The sequence below is a fragment of the Pelobates fuscus genome, chromosome 1, assembly GCF_036172605.1.
Source record: "Pelobates fuscus isolate aPelFus1 chromosome 1, aPelFus1.pri, whole genome shotgun sequence".
NCBI classification, from domain to species: domain Eukaryota; kingdom Metazoa; phylum Chordata; class Amphibia; order Anura; family Pelobatidae; genus Pelobates; species Pelobates fuscus.
In genome coordinates this window covers 404,050,268-404,068,480 of record NC_086317.1, presented here as the reverse complement: position 1 = coordinate 404,068,480, position 18,213 = coordinate 404,050,268, and the positions used below count along the sequence as shown (strand labels likewise).

Sequence of the window (18,213 nt, the reverse complement as noted above, 5' to 3'; positions counted from 1 at the left end):
CCACAGGGCCGAAGAGAGTCTAAATGCGAGGCATGTGAACCTCCATTTCTTTCCTTCCCAAATGAATTGCAGAAAGTGGCAGTCATTCACAGCTATTGGCACTGTGAGGTATGTGTCTTTTAGGTCCAATCTGGCCATCCAATCTGATGGCTGAAGCAGATCGCGTAGACAATGGATCCCCTCCATTTTGAAGTTGTGGTACCTGACATACACATTGAGAGGTTTCAAGTTGATGACGGGGCACATGCCGCCACCTTTCTTGGGAACTAGAAACAGATTGCAAAGATCAGTGTTGGTAACAGGATTTCTTGGATGGCCCTTTTGTAGGCTAGTTCCTGAATTTCCTAGGAGACCAGGTCAGCATTCTGCGGGGAAAAACAATCTCTTTGGGGGGGGGAACAATTGGAGAGGCACCCCGTACAGCTTGGAGGACCCATGTGTCCAGAGTTATTAGAGCCCATACATGGGAAAAGAGTGTGAGTCGTCCCCCTACAGACCATAGGTAAGAAGGGAGATTGAGCAAGCTTACTGTAAGGGCGTTGTCCGGAAGGCGTTCCCCCATAGTCCTCTGGTGGACCATGGCCTGCTCTGATGCGGGAAGAATGGTTGGTTGGGCTTGTACTCCGGTATGGATGATCTACCTGGATAGTAACCTCTCAGGGGAACAGGACGAACCTCTCAGGGGACTGCCAGACATACGGCTCCTTGCTCTTCCAGCGAAAAACCTTAGGGTTGAAGACCCTGCGTATAATTGATTCAGCCTTATCCAGTGCAGTAAAGGGTCTGCACATATGCCCACAGATCTTTTACAAAGGAATCTCTGAAGAGGAATCATTGAGCTTGTGCCTTTGGTTAGTTTATGGCAAGATGGATTTACGGCGTTCCGTATCAAGTGCCATATTTGCATTGCCTATAAGGCATACTAGCCCCTCTGGATCCATCCCCTTACAGTTAGCAAATCCAGTTGCAGGTTGTTATACAATGCTTCCTCAACTGCCACAAAGATTTTAGCGGCTGGTCCCAGGATGTCAAGTAATTTATCCTGGCAATTGCGAATTTTTGGTTTCCACCCGGTTTTACCGGACTTTTGACACATCTTATTGGGGACCGTCGGGCATTCACCCCGTAGCTTATTACATGTAGTTTTTTCCAGGGGCTTGCGGACCCGTAATGCTATATACTGTGCCATGTGGTCAGCCGGGGACCATTCGGCTGAACGAGGGTGTCAGAGTTCGTCTGGATCAAACAGGGATTCACCTTGTGGGTCCAGAACTTTGCCATCTACATCTGGTGTGGGACGTGGTGCAGGTGCCAAAGTACCTTCTGTAGAAGGGGCTGGGATATCATCCCATGCATTCTCAGAGTTAATATCCGATCCCCCATCTAGGTCCAGATAGGACTCGCTTAACTTCTCCTCTGAATTGCTGAGCTCAGACTCAGCAGTCTGGGCCTTAGCCGTTTTCCATATCCTAGCCGCTTTTGCCCGGCTAGTGGCTCTTTTGCGCGGTTGTTAGTTGCGCGCCATCTGAGACAGGTGTAATACTGCCCATCACAACGTGTTTGGATTTTGACAGGGCCTTCCGGCCTGTCACGTTTGAAGCAGTGGCGGCAGCCGGTGGATCTGTCACAGGGAACGCTTGGGAGATAGGGGTGGAAAGGGAATTGGACATAAAGCCCATTGCAGAGACAAAGCCTTGGTCATGGACTTGGCCATAGAGGAGTCCAGAATAGCCCAACAATCTGACTTCCTCATCCGAGGCGGATGGGGAGATCCTTGCTGGAGTCCCAATAGCCTCCTGATCCATCTTAGGGGAAGGCATGTTTGAGTTTTGCATTTAATTATTAAACTGCAATTAAGTACTTGCACAGGGAAACACAAAGAGCATATACTGATCAAGAACCCTGATGCGCTAAATAAATCTGTAAATATAAAGAAAACAAATAATGGTGCAGACCATCTGGTAATGGTAGTATGGAAGAAAGAGTTATAGGAGAAAAACTCACATGTCCCAGAGCCCTATCACCCCTGGCTCTGGGTTTGTAAGGCTTCTTGGAAGAGGGGATGTCCCCACACTGCAGGATAATCCAAAGGATGTGTCAGCCGGTGATTCCGTTATACTGTGTGTAAAAGAAAGAAGGGCAGGACCTCCAATTGAATAATATCACAATTCGATTTATTGTACAAAAAAGTTAAAAACCCTTACTTTGGATGTGGTGGGTATAAACTCGCAGAGTCACCCACATAAAAGCATAAAACAAAATGTATACGAAAACGCTTCCTGGTTGTAGTCCGGTCACGTGATCGCTTCCGGGTCCGCCCTCCAATGACGTCCGTGTGACGCGTTTCGCCCGCCTCCACAGGCTTCTTCCGACGATGTCAGGGGGTTCCAGTCATCCTTTTAAGTTCATAGTGCCGCCCTCCTCTCATACCATTGGCCGGGGGGCGTGGTTTTGCACGATCTTTTTTCTATCATTATTTATCAAGCATTCAATTGCACGTGTGGATTTCATTCCACTAAGGTAGACTTAACCCCTTACAACAACCAAACCACACTTAGGGGCAAATTGATTGTATTATAACACACATTAAAAACAGAATCTCCAAAATACTAATGGTCACAGTTACTACTCTAAGCAAATTATACTTCAAATGTATACATGAAACATATCCAGACTATTCAGTATGGTAATTCTAAGAGAGTTTTTTCAAAGGGACATTTTCTGACTTCATTAAACTCCATCCTTACAATCCATAAATACATGAAACGGACCTTACGTAACATAAATCAATTTTTAATAAAAAGAGATGACATTTGCTCTTACAGTATCATCTAAAGCAAACAGTACAAATACTCATTTTAAAGACACTCCATCCCTATGTTCAATAAAAAGTAAACAATTCAATTATGGACATTAATAAAGGTCCTGTTAAGTAAAAAAGGGGAATATAGAGAATTATTATTCACAAAAAATGACAAACTTCAAATTCTCCGTTTAGACCTCTAGGGAACAACAATTTCAATTTGAACACCCACCTCATTTCTTGTTTTGACAATTTATTGTCCAGATTTTCACCCCTCCAATTTCTACTGACTCTTTCTATCCCAATAAATTGTAATTTGGTAACATCTCCCTGATGTTTGTGAATGAAGTGGGAGGATAGGGGGTGTTCATTAAAACCTCTTCTTATATTGCGCACGTGCTCTTCAATACGAGTGTGCACTTGCCGAGTAGTTTTACCGACATAGTGCATATTGCATGGGCATGTAAGGACATAGATACAGTTGGTGGTGTGACAGGTTATCAATTGTTTCACGCTATATACTTGTTGTGTATTCCCCCCTATCAGTTCTTTTTTAACACACTTAGGGGCTCCCGTGGTTCTGCACGCCAAGCAGTATCCGCATTGGAAAAAACCCACATCTTGATTTAGGAAATTCTTATTTAGGTTTTCTTGTTTAATGCTACTCTTTACTAGATGACTCTTGATACTCGGTATCCCCCTGTAGATGATCCTTGATTTTTTTGGAACTATTTTTTCCAGCAGGGGGTCATCCTTTAGAATAAACCAATATTTATTGATTATATTTTTTATGTCCTTATTCTTCCCTGAGTAATCAAAGATCAAAGAGACTTCGTTACTCTTGGTATTCCTTTTGTTCTTCATCTTCTTACTTGACCTGTCTAGTAGCCTATTCCTATTTATTTTCCCCACCTCCTTGTGGGCCTTATCCAATAAAGTCCTAGGGTAGTGCTTGACTGTAAATTGTTCTACTAGCTTATTAATTTGGATTTCGCAAGTTTCCTCACTAGTACAGTTCCTTTTTAACCTTAACATCTGCCCTTTGGGGATGTTATCCAACCACGGGCCGTGGTGGCAGCTGTCATAAAAAATAAAACTGTTAACGTCCACCTTCTTAAAGAAGGTTTCTGTCTGTATTTGACAGTTGGAAATAAAAATGCGCAGGTCCAAAAAATTAACCTGATTATCACTATAGTCCATAGTGAGCTGAATTCCCCATGAATTCGAATTTAAATGTGCCAAGAACGCAGTTAGCTCTTCTACAGAACCCCTCCATATCCAAAACAGATCGTCAATGTAACGGCGATAGGTGACCAGGTTCTGCACCCAGCCATGGTCACCATATATAAAAGACTCCTCCCAGTAGGACATAAATAGGTTCGCATAGCTGGGTGCGAACCTAGTCCCCATCGCCATCCCAAGGATCTGTAGATAAAAAGAATCTAAAAAGTGAAAATAATTGTTGGTCAAAATGAGGTGGATGCCTTCCAAAATGAATGCTTGTTGATCTAAAGATAAACTCGAAGTAGACAAGAAAAATTTAACAGCCTCTATACCCTTAGAATGCGGAATGATTGAGTAGAGTGATGACACATCAGCCGTTACGAGGATGTCCCCATCCTTCCACTCAACCCTTTCCAATATTTGGAGAATCTGACTTGTATCCCTTAAATAGGCTTTTGTTTCTTTGACTAGAGGCTGCAAGCATAAGTCTATGTATTCCGACAAGGGGGCTGACACCGAACCTATCCCCGAGATAATGGGCCTCCCTGGTGGCAAGTGCACACTCGTATTAAAGAGCACGTGCGCAATATAAGAAGAGGTTTTAAGGAACACCCCCTATCATCCCACTTCATTCACAAACATCAGGGAGATGTTACCAAATTACAATTTATTGGGATAGAAAGAGTCAGTAGAAATTGGAGGGGTGAAAATCTGGACAATAAATTGTCAAAACAAGAAATTAGGTGGGTGTTCAAATTGAAATCGTTGTTCCCTAGAGGTCTAAACGGAGAATTTGAAGTTTGTCATTTTTTGTGAATAATAATTCTCTATATTCCCCTTTTTTACTTAACAGGACCTTTATTGATGTCCATAATTGAATTGTTTACTTTTTATTGAACATAGGGATGGAGTGTCTTTAAAATTAGTATTTGTACTGTTTGCTTTAGATGATACTGTAAGAGCAAATGTCATCTCTTTTTTATTAAAAATTGATTAATGTTACGTAAGGTCCGTTTCATGTATTTATGGATTGTAAGGATGGAGTTTAATGAAGTCAGAAAATGTCCCTTTGAAAAAACTCTCTTAGAATTACCATACTGAATAGTCTGGATATGTTTCATGTATACATTTGAAGTATAATTTGCTTAGAGTAGTAATTGTGACCATTAGTATTTTGGAGATTCTGTTTTTAATGTGTGTTATAATACAATCAATTTGCCCCTAAGTGTGGTTTGGTTGTTGTAAGGGGTTAAGTCTACCTTAGTGGAATGAAATCCACACATGTGCAATTGAATGCTTGATAAATAATGATAGAAAAAAGATCGTGCGAAACCACGCCCCCCGGCCAATGGAATGAGAGGAGGGCGGCACTATGAACTTAAAAGGATGACTGGAACCCCCTGACGTCGTCGGAAGAAGCCTGTGGAGGCGGGCGAAACGCGTCACACGGACATCATTGGAGGGCGGACCCGGAAGCGATCACGTGACCGGACTACAACCAGGAAGCGTTTTCGTATACATTTGTTTTATGCTTTTATGTGGGTGACTCTGCGAGTTTATACCCACCACATCCAAAGTAAGGGTTTTTAACTTTTTTGTACAATAAATCGAATTGTGATATTATTCAATTGGAGGTCCTGCCCTTCTTTCTTTTACACACAGTATAACGGAATCACCGGCTGACACATCCTTTGGATTATCCTGCAGTGTGGGGACATCCCCTCTTCCAAGAAGCCTTACAAACCCAGAGCCAGGGTTGATAGGGCTCTGGGACATGTGAGTTTTTCTCCTATAACTCTTTCTTCCATATTACCATTACCAGATGGTCTGCACCATTATTTGTTTTCTTTATATTTACAGATTTATTTAGCGCATCAGGGTTCTTGATCAGTATATGCTCTTTGTGTTTCCCTGTGCAAGTACTTAATTGCAGTTTAATAATCAAATGCAAAACTCAAATATGCCTTCCCCTAAGATGGATCAGGAGGCTATTGGGACTCCAGCAAGGATCTCCCCATCCGCCTCGGATGAGGAAGTCAGATTGTTGGGCTATTCTGGACTCCTCTATGGCCAAGTCCATGACCAAGGCTTTGGTCTCTGCAATGGGCTTTATGTCCAATTCCCTTTCCACCCCTATCTCCCAAGCGTTCCCTGTGACAGATCCACTGGCTGCCGCCACTGCTTCAAACGTGACAGGCCGGAAGGCCCTGTCAAAATCCAAACACGTTGTGATGGGCAGTATTACACCTGTCTCAGATGGCGCGCAACTAACAACCGCGCAAAAGAGCCACTAGCCGGGCAAAAGCGGCTAGGATATGGAAAACGGCTAAGGCCCAGACTGCTGAGTCTGAGCTCAGCAATTCAGAGGAGAAGTTAAGCGAGTCCTATCTGGACCTAGATGGGGGATCGGATATTAACTCTGAGAATGCATGGGATGATATCCCAGCCCCTTCTACAGAAGGTACTTTGGCACCTGCACCACGTCCCACACCAGATGTAGATGGCAAAGTTCTGGACCCACAAGGTGAATCCCTGTTTGATCCAGACGAACTCTGACACCCTCGTTCAGCCGAATGGTCCCCGGCTGACCACATGGCACAGTATATAGCATTACGGGTCCGCAAGCCCCTGGAAAAAACTACATGTAATAAGCTACGGGGTGAATGCCCGACGGTCCCCAATAAGATGTGTCAAAAGTCCGGTAAAACCGGGTGGAAACCAAAAATTCGCAATTGCCAGGATAAATTACTTGACATCCTGGGACCAGCCGCTAAAATCTTTGTGGCAGTTGAGGAAGCATTGTATAACAACCTGCAACTGGATTTGCTAACTGTAAGGGGATGGATCCAGAGGGGCTAGTATGCCTTATAGGCAATGCAAATATGGCACTTGATACGGAACGCCGTAAATCCATCTTGCCATAAACTAACCAAAGGCACAAGCTCAATGATTCCTCTTCAGAGATTCCTTTGTAAAAGATCTGGGGGCATATGTGCAGACCCTTTACTGCACTGGATAAGGCTGAATCAATTATACGCAGGGTCTTCAACCCTAAGGTTTTTCGCTGGAAGAGCAAGGAGCCGTATGTCTGGCAGTCCCCTGAGAGGTTCGTCCTGTTCCCCTGAGAGGTTACTATCCAGGTAGATCATCCATACCGGAGTACAAGCCCAACCAACCATTCTTCCCGCATCAGAGCAGGCCATGGTCCACCAGAGGACTATGGGGGAACGCCTTTCGGACAACGCCCTTACAGTAAGCTTGCTCAATCTCCCTTCTTACCTATGGTCTGTAGGGGGACGACTCACACTCTTTTCCCATGTATGGGCTCTAATAACTCTGGACACATGGGTCCTCCAAGCTGTACGGGGTGCCTCTCCAATTGTTCCCCCCCCCAAAGAGATTGTTTTTCCCCGCAGAATGCTGACCTGGTCTCCTAGGAAATTCAGGAACTAGCCTACAAAAGGGCCATCCAAGAAATCCTGTTACCAACACTGATCTTTGCAATCTGTTTCTAGTTCCCAAGAAAGGTGGCGGCATGTGCCCCGTCATCAACTTGAAACCTCTCAATGTGTATGTCAGGTACCACAACTTCAAAATGGAGGGGATCCATTGTCTACGCGATCTGCTTCAGCCATCAGATTGGATGGCCAGATTGGACCTAAAAGACACATACCTCACAGTGCCAATAGCTGTGAATGACTGCCACTTTCTGCAATTCATTTGGGAAGGAAAGAAATGGAGGTTCACATGCCTCGCATTTAGACTCTCTTCGGCCCTGTGGTGCTTTACCAAAATTTTGAAGCCAGTGGTCACCTTTCTGGCCAAGGCGTACGTCTCATCATCTACCTCGACGACATCCTCCTAATGTCGTCCACCCAAAGTACACTGCATCTACACCTGACCTGGACCATGAACCTCCTTCACAATCTGGGGTTCCTAATCAACAAGGAGAAATCCGTTCTCTCATCCATGCAATACATAGAATGTCTGGGGTTGCGGATAGATTCGACCACACAGACCCTTCAACTACCCATGTCCAAAATAATTGATTTGCATCCTGCAGATCTCCCTCAAACAACTGGCTCATATGGTCGGCCTCAACATAAAAGTATTTTTCCTTCCAATTTAAACATTTTCTTTAAGAACACCATGAATCCAATAGTGCACTTTGGTGTACATATTAATGAGATAGAAATTAAATATAATGGCAATAATCACAAAACAGCTGCAAGTTTCTCTGTTTATTAAACATAGTCAGTCATTTCATAATATGTACCCACCCCCCACCCCCCACCCCCCAAATAAATTACACAGTGTGGCTGAGTAGTGTTAAGAGACAAACGCAAAATGAACACTAATTAATTCCCTTCCTGAATTTCACTTAATATCTTAGGAGTTTGGGGCAATCTATGTCAATGGTTTGAGAAATTACCCCATTTTGTTGAAATTGCAATATTAAGTTGTAAAGGAGACCAATGTAGATTTTGACTTGCCAGTATGTTTGCATTTATACCAACATCTGCAAAAGGAAATTGGATAACGAGGAATAAGGATGTTATGTTGTATCTATTAACTTCAAAAGCAAACACTGTTTAGTTTATAGGTTTTAAAAGCAACTGGGATTGAAAGAAAACACACAAACCGATTAATAAGTTCAAGTTGTGTAGAAAACCAGACTGCTTTCACCATTCATGGCTGCAAATCAGGATTCTTCTTTTTTTTTTTTTAAATCAAGAACCTTCCAACCTACCCCAAAAAGTCAGTGTCCTGGCTTACTTAAAGGACCACTCTAGTGCCAGGAAAACATACTCGTTTTCCTGGCACTAGAGTGCCCTGAGGGTGCCCCCCTTTACAATGCTTTCCTATGAACGCTTGCGTGCTCTCACTGTGATTTACAGTGAGAATCACGCAAGCGCCTCTAGCGGCTGTCAATGAGACAGCCACTAGAGGATTTAGGGGAAGGCTTAACCCATTAATAAACATAGCAGTTTCTCTGAAACTGCTATGTTTATAAAAAAATGGGTTAACCCTAGCTGGACCTGGCACCCAGACCACTTCATTAAGCTGAAGTGGTCTGGGTGCCTAGAGTGGTCCTTTAATGCTTCTTGCAAAGGTTAAGGTGCAAATAGCCCGGTTCCAGATTCATTATAACTGCAGTGATTTAAAAAAAATGCTGAACGATGTGCACATATGTACCTTCCTTATATGCAGCATTAAGTAGTTTCAGTCATTAAAATATATGCATGAAACTACTCACAGATGCTTACCACACAGGGTACATATATACCCATGTAGGGAGGGAAATTTATTGGATAGCACAGACAGCACTTCCATCTAAAATAATGGTTTGACCAGGCTTAAAGGCCACAGTAAGTTTTGCAAACAAGGGACATTCACAGGTGAGCCACTTGTTATGTTTAATGTATTTTAATGAATGGGGTAAACTGCAGCCTGTCCCTTGAAATAATGTTAAAAACAGCCACGGAGATCATTACTTCATTATCTAAAGTTGTTTCAGTATTTTATTTCAAGTGCTCTAAAACAGCCAGGTGACCAGGATTATTTGGCTTGCCCACGTGACGCTATAAGTGTATTCTCCCTGGCATTTGGCATTTAAAACCAGATGTAATATTCCCATAATGATTTTGTCTCTTTACATTACACCAACAAATGTTACATTACACAGTTTTTTCCTCATTGATCAAGAAACAACAGATACACCCAAGACAGACAAAATTTGGACAGTGAAACACAAATTTACAATCACTTGCTAAGACTGACAGACACACAGAAGAGCAACCAAGTTAGCAGTAGTTTTTGGAAGAAATAATTGCTTTTCAGTTTAACATTTTAATATTAACGTGTAACCATTGCTTAATTAAAAAAACAAACACACACACAAAAAAACCTGCTTATAACATAGAAAGGTTTATATTTTATAAGGGTAATAATGGAGAATAGAGTAGAGTTATTCAGATGAGTTGGTAAACACTCCAGCTGTAGGCCACTAGACTTTAAAAATAGTTTAGCTCCTTTAAACTTGTTCTATAACTAGGTTGCTCAACTGTTGGAGGACACAGTGCTTAGAATATAGGGTGGAAAAGAAAACACGTACATTATCTTCTTCAGAACAAAATGTTCATAGATGAAAGGAGGAAATAGCACAACAATTTTATTTCACTCACAACACGTAGTCTACATTCATTAAAACAAAATAAATATATTTCAGTATTTCTAAAACAAAATAATCTCTCTCTATTTCAACGCATATTGTTTAAGGAAGAAAAGTTAATTGTGCCAGCACCTAATTTTATTACTTCCTTGGAAAGTGGCCACCAACCTGTTCAACTGAATAAGTATTCTGGTGGGTCACGGGGAACAAAGACCTGCCTTGAAATGTGTATCATTTTTTAGTTTTTATATTTTGTAGTCAAACGTGGCTTTGGTAGTTCTCCAAAATGGGCAATAAGCATATTAGAGCCCAGCTCAAACTAGTGGTGTTAAAAAAAAACTAAATTGGTAATTAAATAATTATATAAATAAATAAAAAGTTTGTGGAGAAAAAAATAATTCCATTAAAATATAGCTTAGCTGATAAGAAAAGGGAGCACACAGTGCATTTCCTCTTTCTGAGGGGGAATGTCAAAGTATTTCCCATATCCTGAATTATCTTAAATCCTGAATGATTTCTTATATTTCACCGTTAATGTTGTTCTTAAATTCCAACTCCGAATGTCACAATTCCACGCTAATTTTCCATTTAAATTCAGAGCTTACGTGTGTGTCAGCTTGAGTCTTGGGAGTGCATGCTGCAGCTTGCATTAAATACTAGTGCATTCTCACTTTCTAGAGAGTTTCAAGTAGGAACATGTGCAGGCAATACATTCTAATTGGATGCTTAGCAATTTGATGCAAGTTCTGAAGCAGCACTTAGGAGGAATTTGTGGCAACAATTCACAGTATTAAATGTAAATTGGACATGTACTGAGGCTTCCTATAGCAAACATCGACCCAAGTTAAAGTGTATAAAGTCAGATCAAGGTCGACTTTAGACTATTCCTGCTGATCATGCTTAAATGCTGCATGGGTACAAGAATGGTCATCTTAATACGGTGATTGGTGTCACGTGTAAAAAAAAACTATTCTCATTAAAGGTTTTCATATTGAAGAACATAATATTCCACATAAAAATGCACAGTCTGACATGGAAGCAATCCATGCCTAATATACGAACTAGTTGCAAAATGTCAGCCTTTGGATGTCCATAAAATGCAGAAATGCATTGCTAAGCCTTTTAAATTTCAATGGTTAATCTCACTGCTGCAGGGGTATTGTCAATACAATGTAAGTCACGGCTGCAAATGGCCCTATAATATGCCTTGCTACTAAAAATAGTTGGCAAAATATGTTCTTTATTTAAAATAAAAATATTAAAAAAATAAAAATAAAGGTAGTATGTTAAAATAAAATGACAAACAGGAATTAGCAAATGGAAAACCCAGCAACAATGCCTTGGGATCTCTCTATAAACAGAATATAACTAGCAAACATATAACATGAGAATATTCCAAGTAGTGATGTGAGGGTTTACACGTAGTCAGGAAATTGATGACCAACATGTTGATTAATTTGTGACTTTGTAAAATAGAGCGATTGTTCTAGATTGTATTTGGAGGCTTGTGTTCTAAGGATTCAGTAGGAAACTGAGCTATAGAAAATATTTGGTGGGATTTACAAATGCTATAAAACCCAGAGAGCTGCATCTGTACCAATTTAGCCAAGACGCAGTCCAGTGCCAGCCCAAAAAATAAATAATACTCAAGTGACAAAATTATTAAATAATATTAAAAAAAATAATAATTCTGGGGTCGATTCAGTTTTATCTACAACAATTTTCCTCAAGGGGTTAACAAAAATATGAAAATCATGTACCTGTCCTAAATACCTGTATTACATTTGTGTTTATTTGACTTCTGGAAAGCAACATATCCAATTTGACAGTTTCTTTTCTCTTTCTACCTTGATTACATTTGTGAAACATATTTGAAAGGGACAGGAAAGTTTTTATATAAAACAATAAAGAAATTGCTAGTTTTAAAGGGCAATAATACAGTTTTAGGTTTTATTAATGCATATTACAGCAAATTTTAATTTCAAGGCATATTGCTGTCATGGAGATGTGCACTGCATGATGCAAAATTATGTCAACTTCAAAATTAAAACCTCCAGAAAGCAATGTTGCCACTGACAGTGATAAAAAGGAAAAAAAATCTAAACCAGAGGTGTGGAAGAATACATTTTCTATTAAAATATTTGTGTGATTTTGTATGTATTAAAATAATCTTGTTTAATTTTATCCTAGTGCTACAGACAAAAAATACAATAGGACTGTCACTTTTAATAAAGTTATATTACACAAATTAGTTGCCGATAAATAAAATGTATTTACATTGTTTTTTACTCAAAGGGACACTCCACTGCCTAAATACAAAATTAATAAAAAAAATCAGTGTTTAGTCGAAATACCCCAAATAAAAACATACATGCGTTTAATTGTGCATTTTGTTCATTGGGGTTATAGCTAAGACAGTTTGCAAAACCTGCAGATCTGTTGTCTGCTGACAAGCCCTCATCTTCTAACCCCGCCCAGACTTTATGGGACTGTTCAATCGTAGTCTTCCCAATGCAGTTCAATGTGAGTTTTTGCAAGGCGGGTGTTCTGGGCAATTGCTGCTTCTTGAATTCAGTGTAAATAAGCTAACCAAATCACTAAGTAACAGGACCTGTTGTCTACTTAAAAAAAGCCAAGCGGGTGTAACCAGATTAATTTATAAAAGTGTCAATTTATATTGAAATCTACACTTTAAAAAAAAAAAAAGAGGATACACTCCTTACACACAAAGCTTATTAGAAAGTGCTTTTGGGGTCTGGAGTGTCCCTTTAACTGTCCCAAAAGGTAACTTTTATTTCAGTGTTTATTGCTATAGTTAGAGATTAACTCAATATGAAGTACATTTATAGGAACATTTCAAGCTCCCTAATAACTAACTAGTGCATAGTAGTTATGGTGCCAGAAATGCTCTTGCGCCCTCCCCAATATGGAAATAGTCAAATTATCTGCTAACGGTTTGATTTCTTACCCGGATTCTCTTCCCTGGCTAAGCCTGGAGGTGCAGAGTTGAGTTCTGGAAAGCAGAGAGGCCGTGAGCAGACGCCAGGTAGGAAAATGGTTTGACTGTTTACATTGAGGGAGGGTGCCTGGCACCATAACTACTACAGAGTGCTTGCTGTAGTGTTCCTTCAAAAATCAATACATCCAAAGAAAGTGTGATGTTTAATATATGCTTAGAACCAACGTCTTGCTGGAAACAGAAGATTTGAATAGCACAATTAAATTCTACAATTTAAACCCTCTAGACTGTTAAAGTATAAAAACATTGCAACTAATTAATTCTCTTTAAATACTGAAATACTGGTAGACAACGGAGTATTCAGTGGTGGATAGCAGCAAATTATACTATTAAGTTAAATCTATATGATTAAGAATAGATTTTGAAGATAGAAAAAAAAAATATTATGGTGTAACGATCAGAAAATTAAATATGTAATGACAAGAAAACATTCGGGGCTTTTCATCTCATTGTTTTTTCAATTAACTAAAATGAAACCATACAGATTTGAAAAGTAAACATCATAACGGTACTGTCTACATATATTGATTTTCAATCTGCTATACTTGTAGAAAATGTTGGTGCAAAATTAATTAATACAATATAAAATGAAAACAAGTGCTACAGAGAAATGAAGACGGAAGGGGAATGTGCTAATCAGAAAACAACAAATTCCATTTTATAAATGAAGACTCATGAAAAAGGATAAAAACAAATATGCAGTTAATGACATTTAGCAAGTTTTGATTCTAACCTATAAGTAACACTCATATTGCCAATACTTGAGTTCTCACGGTCTACAAGAATCTGTCTTAGAATTAAAAGAAACCTATTTGAAACAAATACTGTGGAATTTTTACATGTGCAACTAATAGATAGTATGACCACATTGGCACTGAATTTGGTTTTATGTGATATTCAGATTCTTGAAAAAAATTTGTATAGTGAATGAGGAATGTACTTTCATTTTTACTCTAGAAAGAGGCCTCCTCTGGGTGTATAAATCTATAACTGTACCATATTGGTCATACATACACGCAGATAATGGCCCGAAGCAGGACAAAAATGTGGATCGTTTTTCTTACTGAAATTTTTTCAGAAACCATTTGCAAAACTTGAACAGATAGTTTACATGCACCAACACATTATATAGATCCTCTTCAATACTGAAGGATATCTAGGTGCCTGTAGGGACTAGGGGTTTATTCACTAAACTGACTGCAGAGTTAACAACTGATTCAAAGTCTGGGATCAAAATATTGAAAATATATCTTGCTCAGGTAAGTTTGAGCTTTATTTTAATTGGGTGAATTTGGTCTAATTAAATTAAAGTTGCTAACTCACCACAACTCACAGTTTACAGAATAAAGGTCATATGATTTATATAAAAAATTAAAAACCATGAATAATAACGTGAAATAAATAATGGTTTACACTTACCAATTAATACATTTTTTTGACTATAAGAGAATCCTATTTGAGTGGTTAACACATTCACCACATTAATGGGAGGATGCTAATTTGCTTTGAAAGCAGTAATCCATCCACTTTATACTTTACAACTTTAACAAAGGCTAAGTAATTACAAAAGTGTGTGCCACAGATTATAACACACACTTTCAATAAATTATCAATTAGTATCCAAAGCCATCTTACACATCCATTACTGTTTAATTCTGCCATCGGTGATGCTGGTAAGAGTTGTATTAACAGAATCCACATGTTGTAGGTCTACAAATGATCTCAAGAAACACATTAAAATATTAGGACAAATAAAAGAGGCAGAAGGGGTAAACTTAGCAGTGTGCGTAAGAAAGCGACATGTTTCTTATCTACAGTTATTGCCATATAGCTCAAGAAATATATATCTATATCTACATAAATTAAAGCCCAACTCCTCTGGGAAAGTGCAGAGCATGAAGTGGAACAATAAATTAAAATTGTGGTAAAAAAATAACAGTGAATAAGAACAAAAAAGGCATTCTTTAAAAATAAAATTACTAGTTTTGCAGTGTAAACACAAATAGTCATTATGGTACCTTTAGAAATTACAAAGGTCTGCTGCATCTTTTACACTAAATTTAAGAGCAATCTACACTAATGTTAATTGGGGGTCACTGTGTACTTTGTTTTTGTAAAAAGCACTACAGTGGTTGGGAATACACCAGAGTAATGCCAAAATTAGTTTGTAATGCATTGCTTTTAGTGTTTTAACATGACTTTTCCGGTACTTGTCATCAACAAAGACATTAACATATAAATGCTATTTACGATTTACAAAACCCAAACTACAGTAAAGTGATCTAAACAGGATTATGCTTCTCTTAAGAAGCACATCAAGCACTGGAACCTCTCCCTTTTCTTTAGTGAGGCCGCTGAAACTACAACTGCTCAATGCTGCTTACGAATTTTAAACGTATACAACAAATAGGGAACATTCTGCAACTCCGCAAATCATTCACAAACGGACGTTATATTAACTTGATTGCTGATCAAGTTTGAAACCGTTATGTTGGAGACTCCCTCACTGCTTGTCAATGGTACATTGACAAAGTTGCAGCTTGTTAAAGCACACACTGAAAATAAAAACAAAAATTATATATTTTCATATAATTAAAAAAAATCTGATGGCTTTAACGTGAATCCTTCTTCTGAGGAAAGTATGAGGGACTGTTCTGTAAAGTTGAATGCCACATTTTGGGGTCTTGGCGCTTCCCTGAGTCATCTGTTAATTCACGCTGTCCTTCATCTGCCAAGACACCTATTTGAAAAAGCTGCAGAACAAGAAGAGATCTTTAGATGGATAATGACCATGTTAAGGAAAACAAACAAACAAGAAAACATAACTATGTATATTTAAGAAAGATCTTGATATTCCTTTCTTAAGGTAATAGATAAGACAAGTGTGTATATATATATATATATATATATATATAGACAGATAGATATTCTTGCATAGAACACACACATATCTGAATTTAGTAGGTGTTACACCTACAAGTATTTTGATGATAATAGGGACTTTAAAAACAGCAGCGAGTTTGGATCATACCGACTGAAGAAGCCATAGTATGCATGGTGAAATGCATCTTGGGAGGCAACCCACAGACTTGTTTATGTTTGTTGTATTGTTTAAATGTAATTTACCTATTTTTATTTGTAGAGATTAACACAAGTCCTTTTACAGTTTATCGGCTGCCTAGGGACCAATTTTGCTCCACCAAGTGGGAGTAGCAACGATAGCATTGTATGAGTTGGAATGACAACCTTTGTCACTATCACTGCATCAATACTCGCAATGCGGGCAGTCACCTAACACAATCACTAACCACTCAGTTGTCACCATTATGATTACAATCAATGGCCAATCATCCTGGTGCTTCTCATTACAGCTGTCTTGGCAGCCTGCTGTAATGAGAATCAGCAGGTGCAACAGTCAGTATAAATCACCTGATCCTTTCATCTCACTAGCCAGTCTTAGCCATCGTAGCCCACATTTGCTGGTCTCCCTGATTTCCAGTCTATAATAGAATATATAATTAAAAGTTTTATTGTTCAGCAGCTCAGCCATATTCGCATACACACTTCACTTTTCTGTGAAGACTTGAATAAAAGGAAATTTTGCCTACAGCAGAGGAATGTTTTTCTCACAGTAAGAACAAAAGTACAAGGAATTATTTGCATTAAGTGGTTATTTGTTTTTGGAAAAGCAGTATATTACATGATACAATAATTAGTAAAGGTGGTAATAACATGTTGATCTAAGGAGTTACTGGATTGTTATTACGGGCTTAAAGGGACACTATAATCCCCAGAACAATTACAGCTTAATGTAGTTGTTATGGTGAGTATGATATGTCCCTGCTGACTTTCTGCTGCAAACACTGCCTTTTCAGAGAAAATACAGTATTTGCATTGTTGCCTAGGGACACCTCCAGTGTGAGAAAATCAGATAGTCACTAGAGGTGCTTCCTGGGTTAGTGCTGCGCACTGTGCAGCACCTAAGTTTTGTGTCTCCATGATCTGCCTGGAGACGCTGACCATTCCTCGTAGAGATGCATTGATTACCAAATAAAATCACTGGATTGGTTGAAATCATTCATTCTTATGATCTCAGGCAAAGAGGCGGGGCAGGGACGGAGCCACCGCTGACTGACCCGCGCGGCGCTGGATGTTAGAGCATTTTAAGTGGGGTTGGGGCCGGTCACCTAAATAGTATTTTCAACACCATAGAGTCAGGAATGCACGTTTGTATTTCTGACCCTATTGATTTCCTTTAAAAAGGATTTTTGACCCCCTATTTGTAGTAAAATTGGAAATGGCTTCAAACGGTTTCTTTTGCTTTTTTCAGATCAACTGCAGAAACAGCTGTGTATAAGGCTGAAATTGATGGATTTGAGTCTTTTAATATCGATTACTATCTTACTATGTAATCTTTGTGTTTGTATATGATGTGTCTGTGTAAATGTAGTATATGTGTCCTTCAATATTTCCATAGGACATTGCATTTGCAATTAAAATAGCACCCCACGTCCAACATTACCACCCTGTGTGACCCCTGTTTATGATTTTTTTTATGATGCCCCAATTTATTTCACACTCAGAAACATTTTCATATTTTCCAATTAATTTAAAAACAAAAGGATTTACTGTAAAATATCCCAAAAAATTCAACCCCTTAAGGACTGAGCCAAATGTACACGTTGTGAACAAAAAACGTAAACAAAACCTGGCATTTGCGCTATATGTCTGTCCAACTGTAATTCACCTCTTTCATATTAAATGCACCCCCCCTTATTATATATCATTTTATTCAGGGGAAACAGGGCTTTCATTTAATATGAAATATTTAGCTATGAAACATATTTCAATATGAAAACAATGGGATAAAATAAGAAATTTTAATTTGTTTAGTTCTACATGACATTTTAACTGTCAATGTCATAATACTGTTTGCTTTTACTGTAATAAATTCACATATTTGTATTCAGCAAAGTCTCACGTGTAAAACAGTAT

General features: G+C 39.0%; 1 protein-coding gene across 1 annotated transcript in view; it reads right to left on the bottom strand.

Annotated features, from left to right (window-relative positions):
- Nucleotides 1–12,952: 12,952 nt before the first annotated feature.
- The window catches only part of LOC134569204 (electroneutral sodium bicarbonate exchanger 1), a 240,494-nt gene continuing 235,233 nt past the window's right edge, over nt 12,953–18,213 (bottom strand). The window contains exon 25 of the mRNA XM_063428122.1: nt 12,953–15,971. Within this exon, the coding sequence (XP_063284192.1) occupies nt 15,959–15,971 (13 nt within the window). The 3' untranslated portion in view covers nt 12,953–15,958. The remainder of the gene's footprint in view (nt 15,972–18,213) is intronic.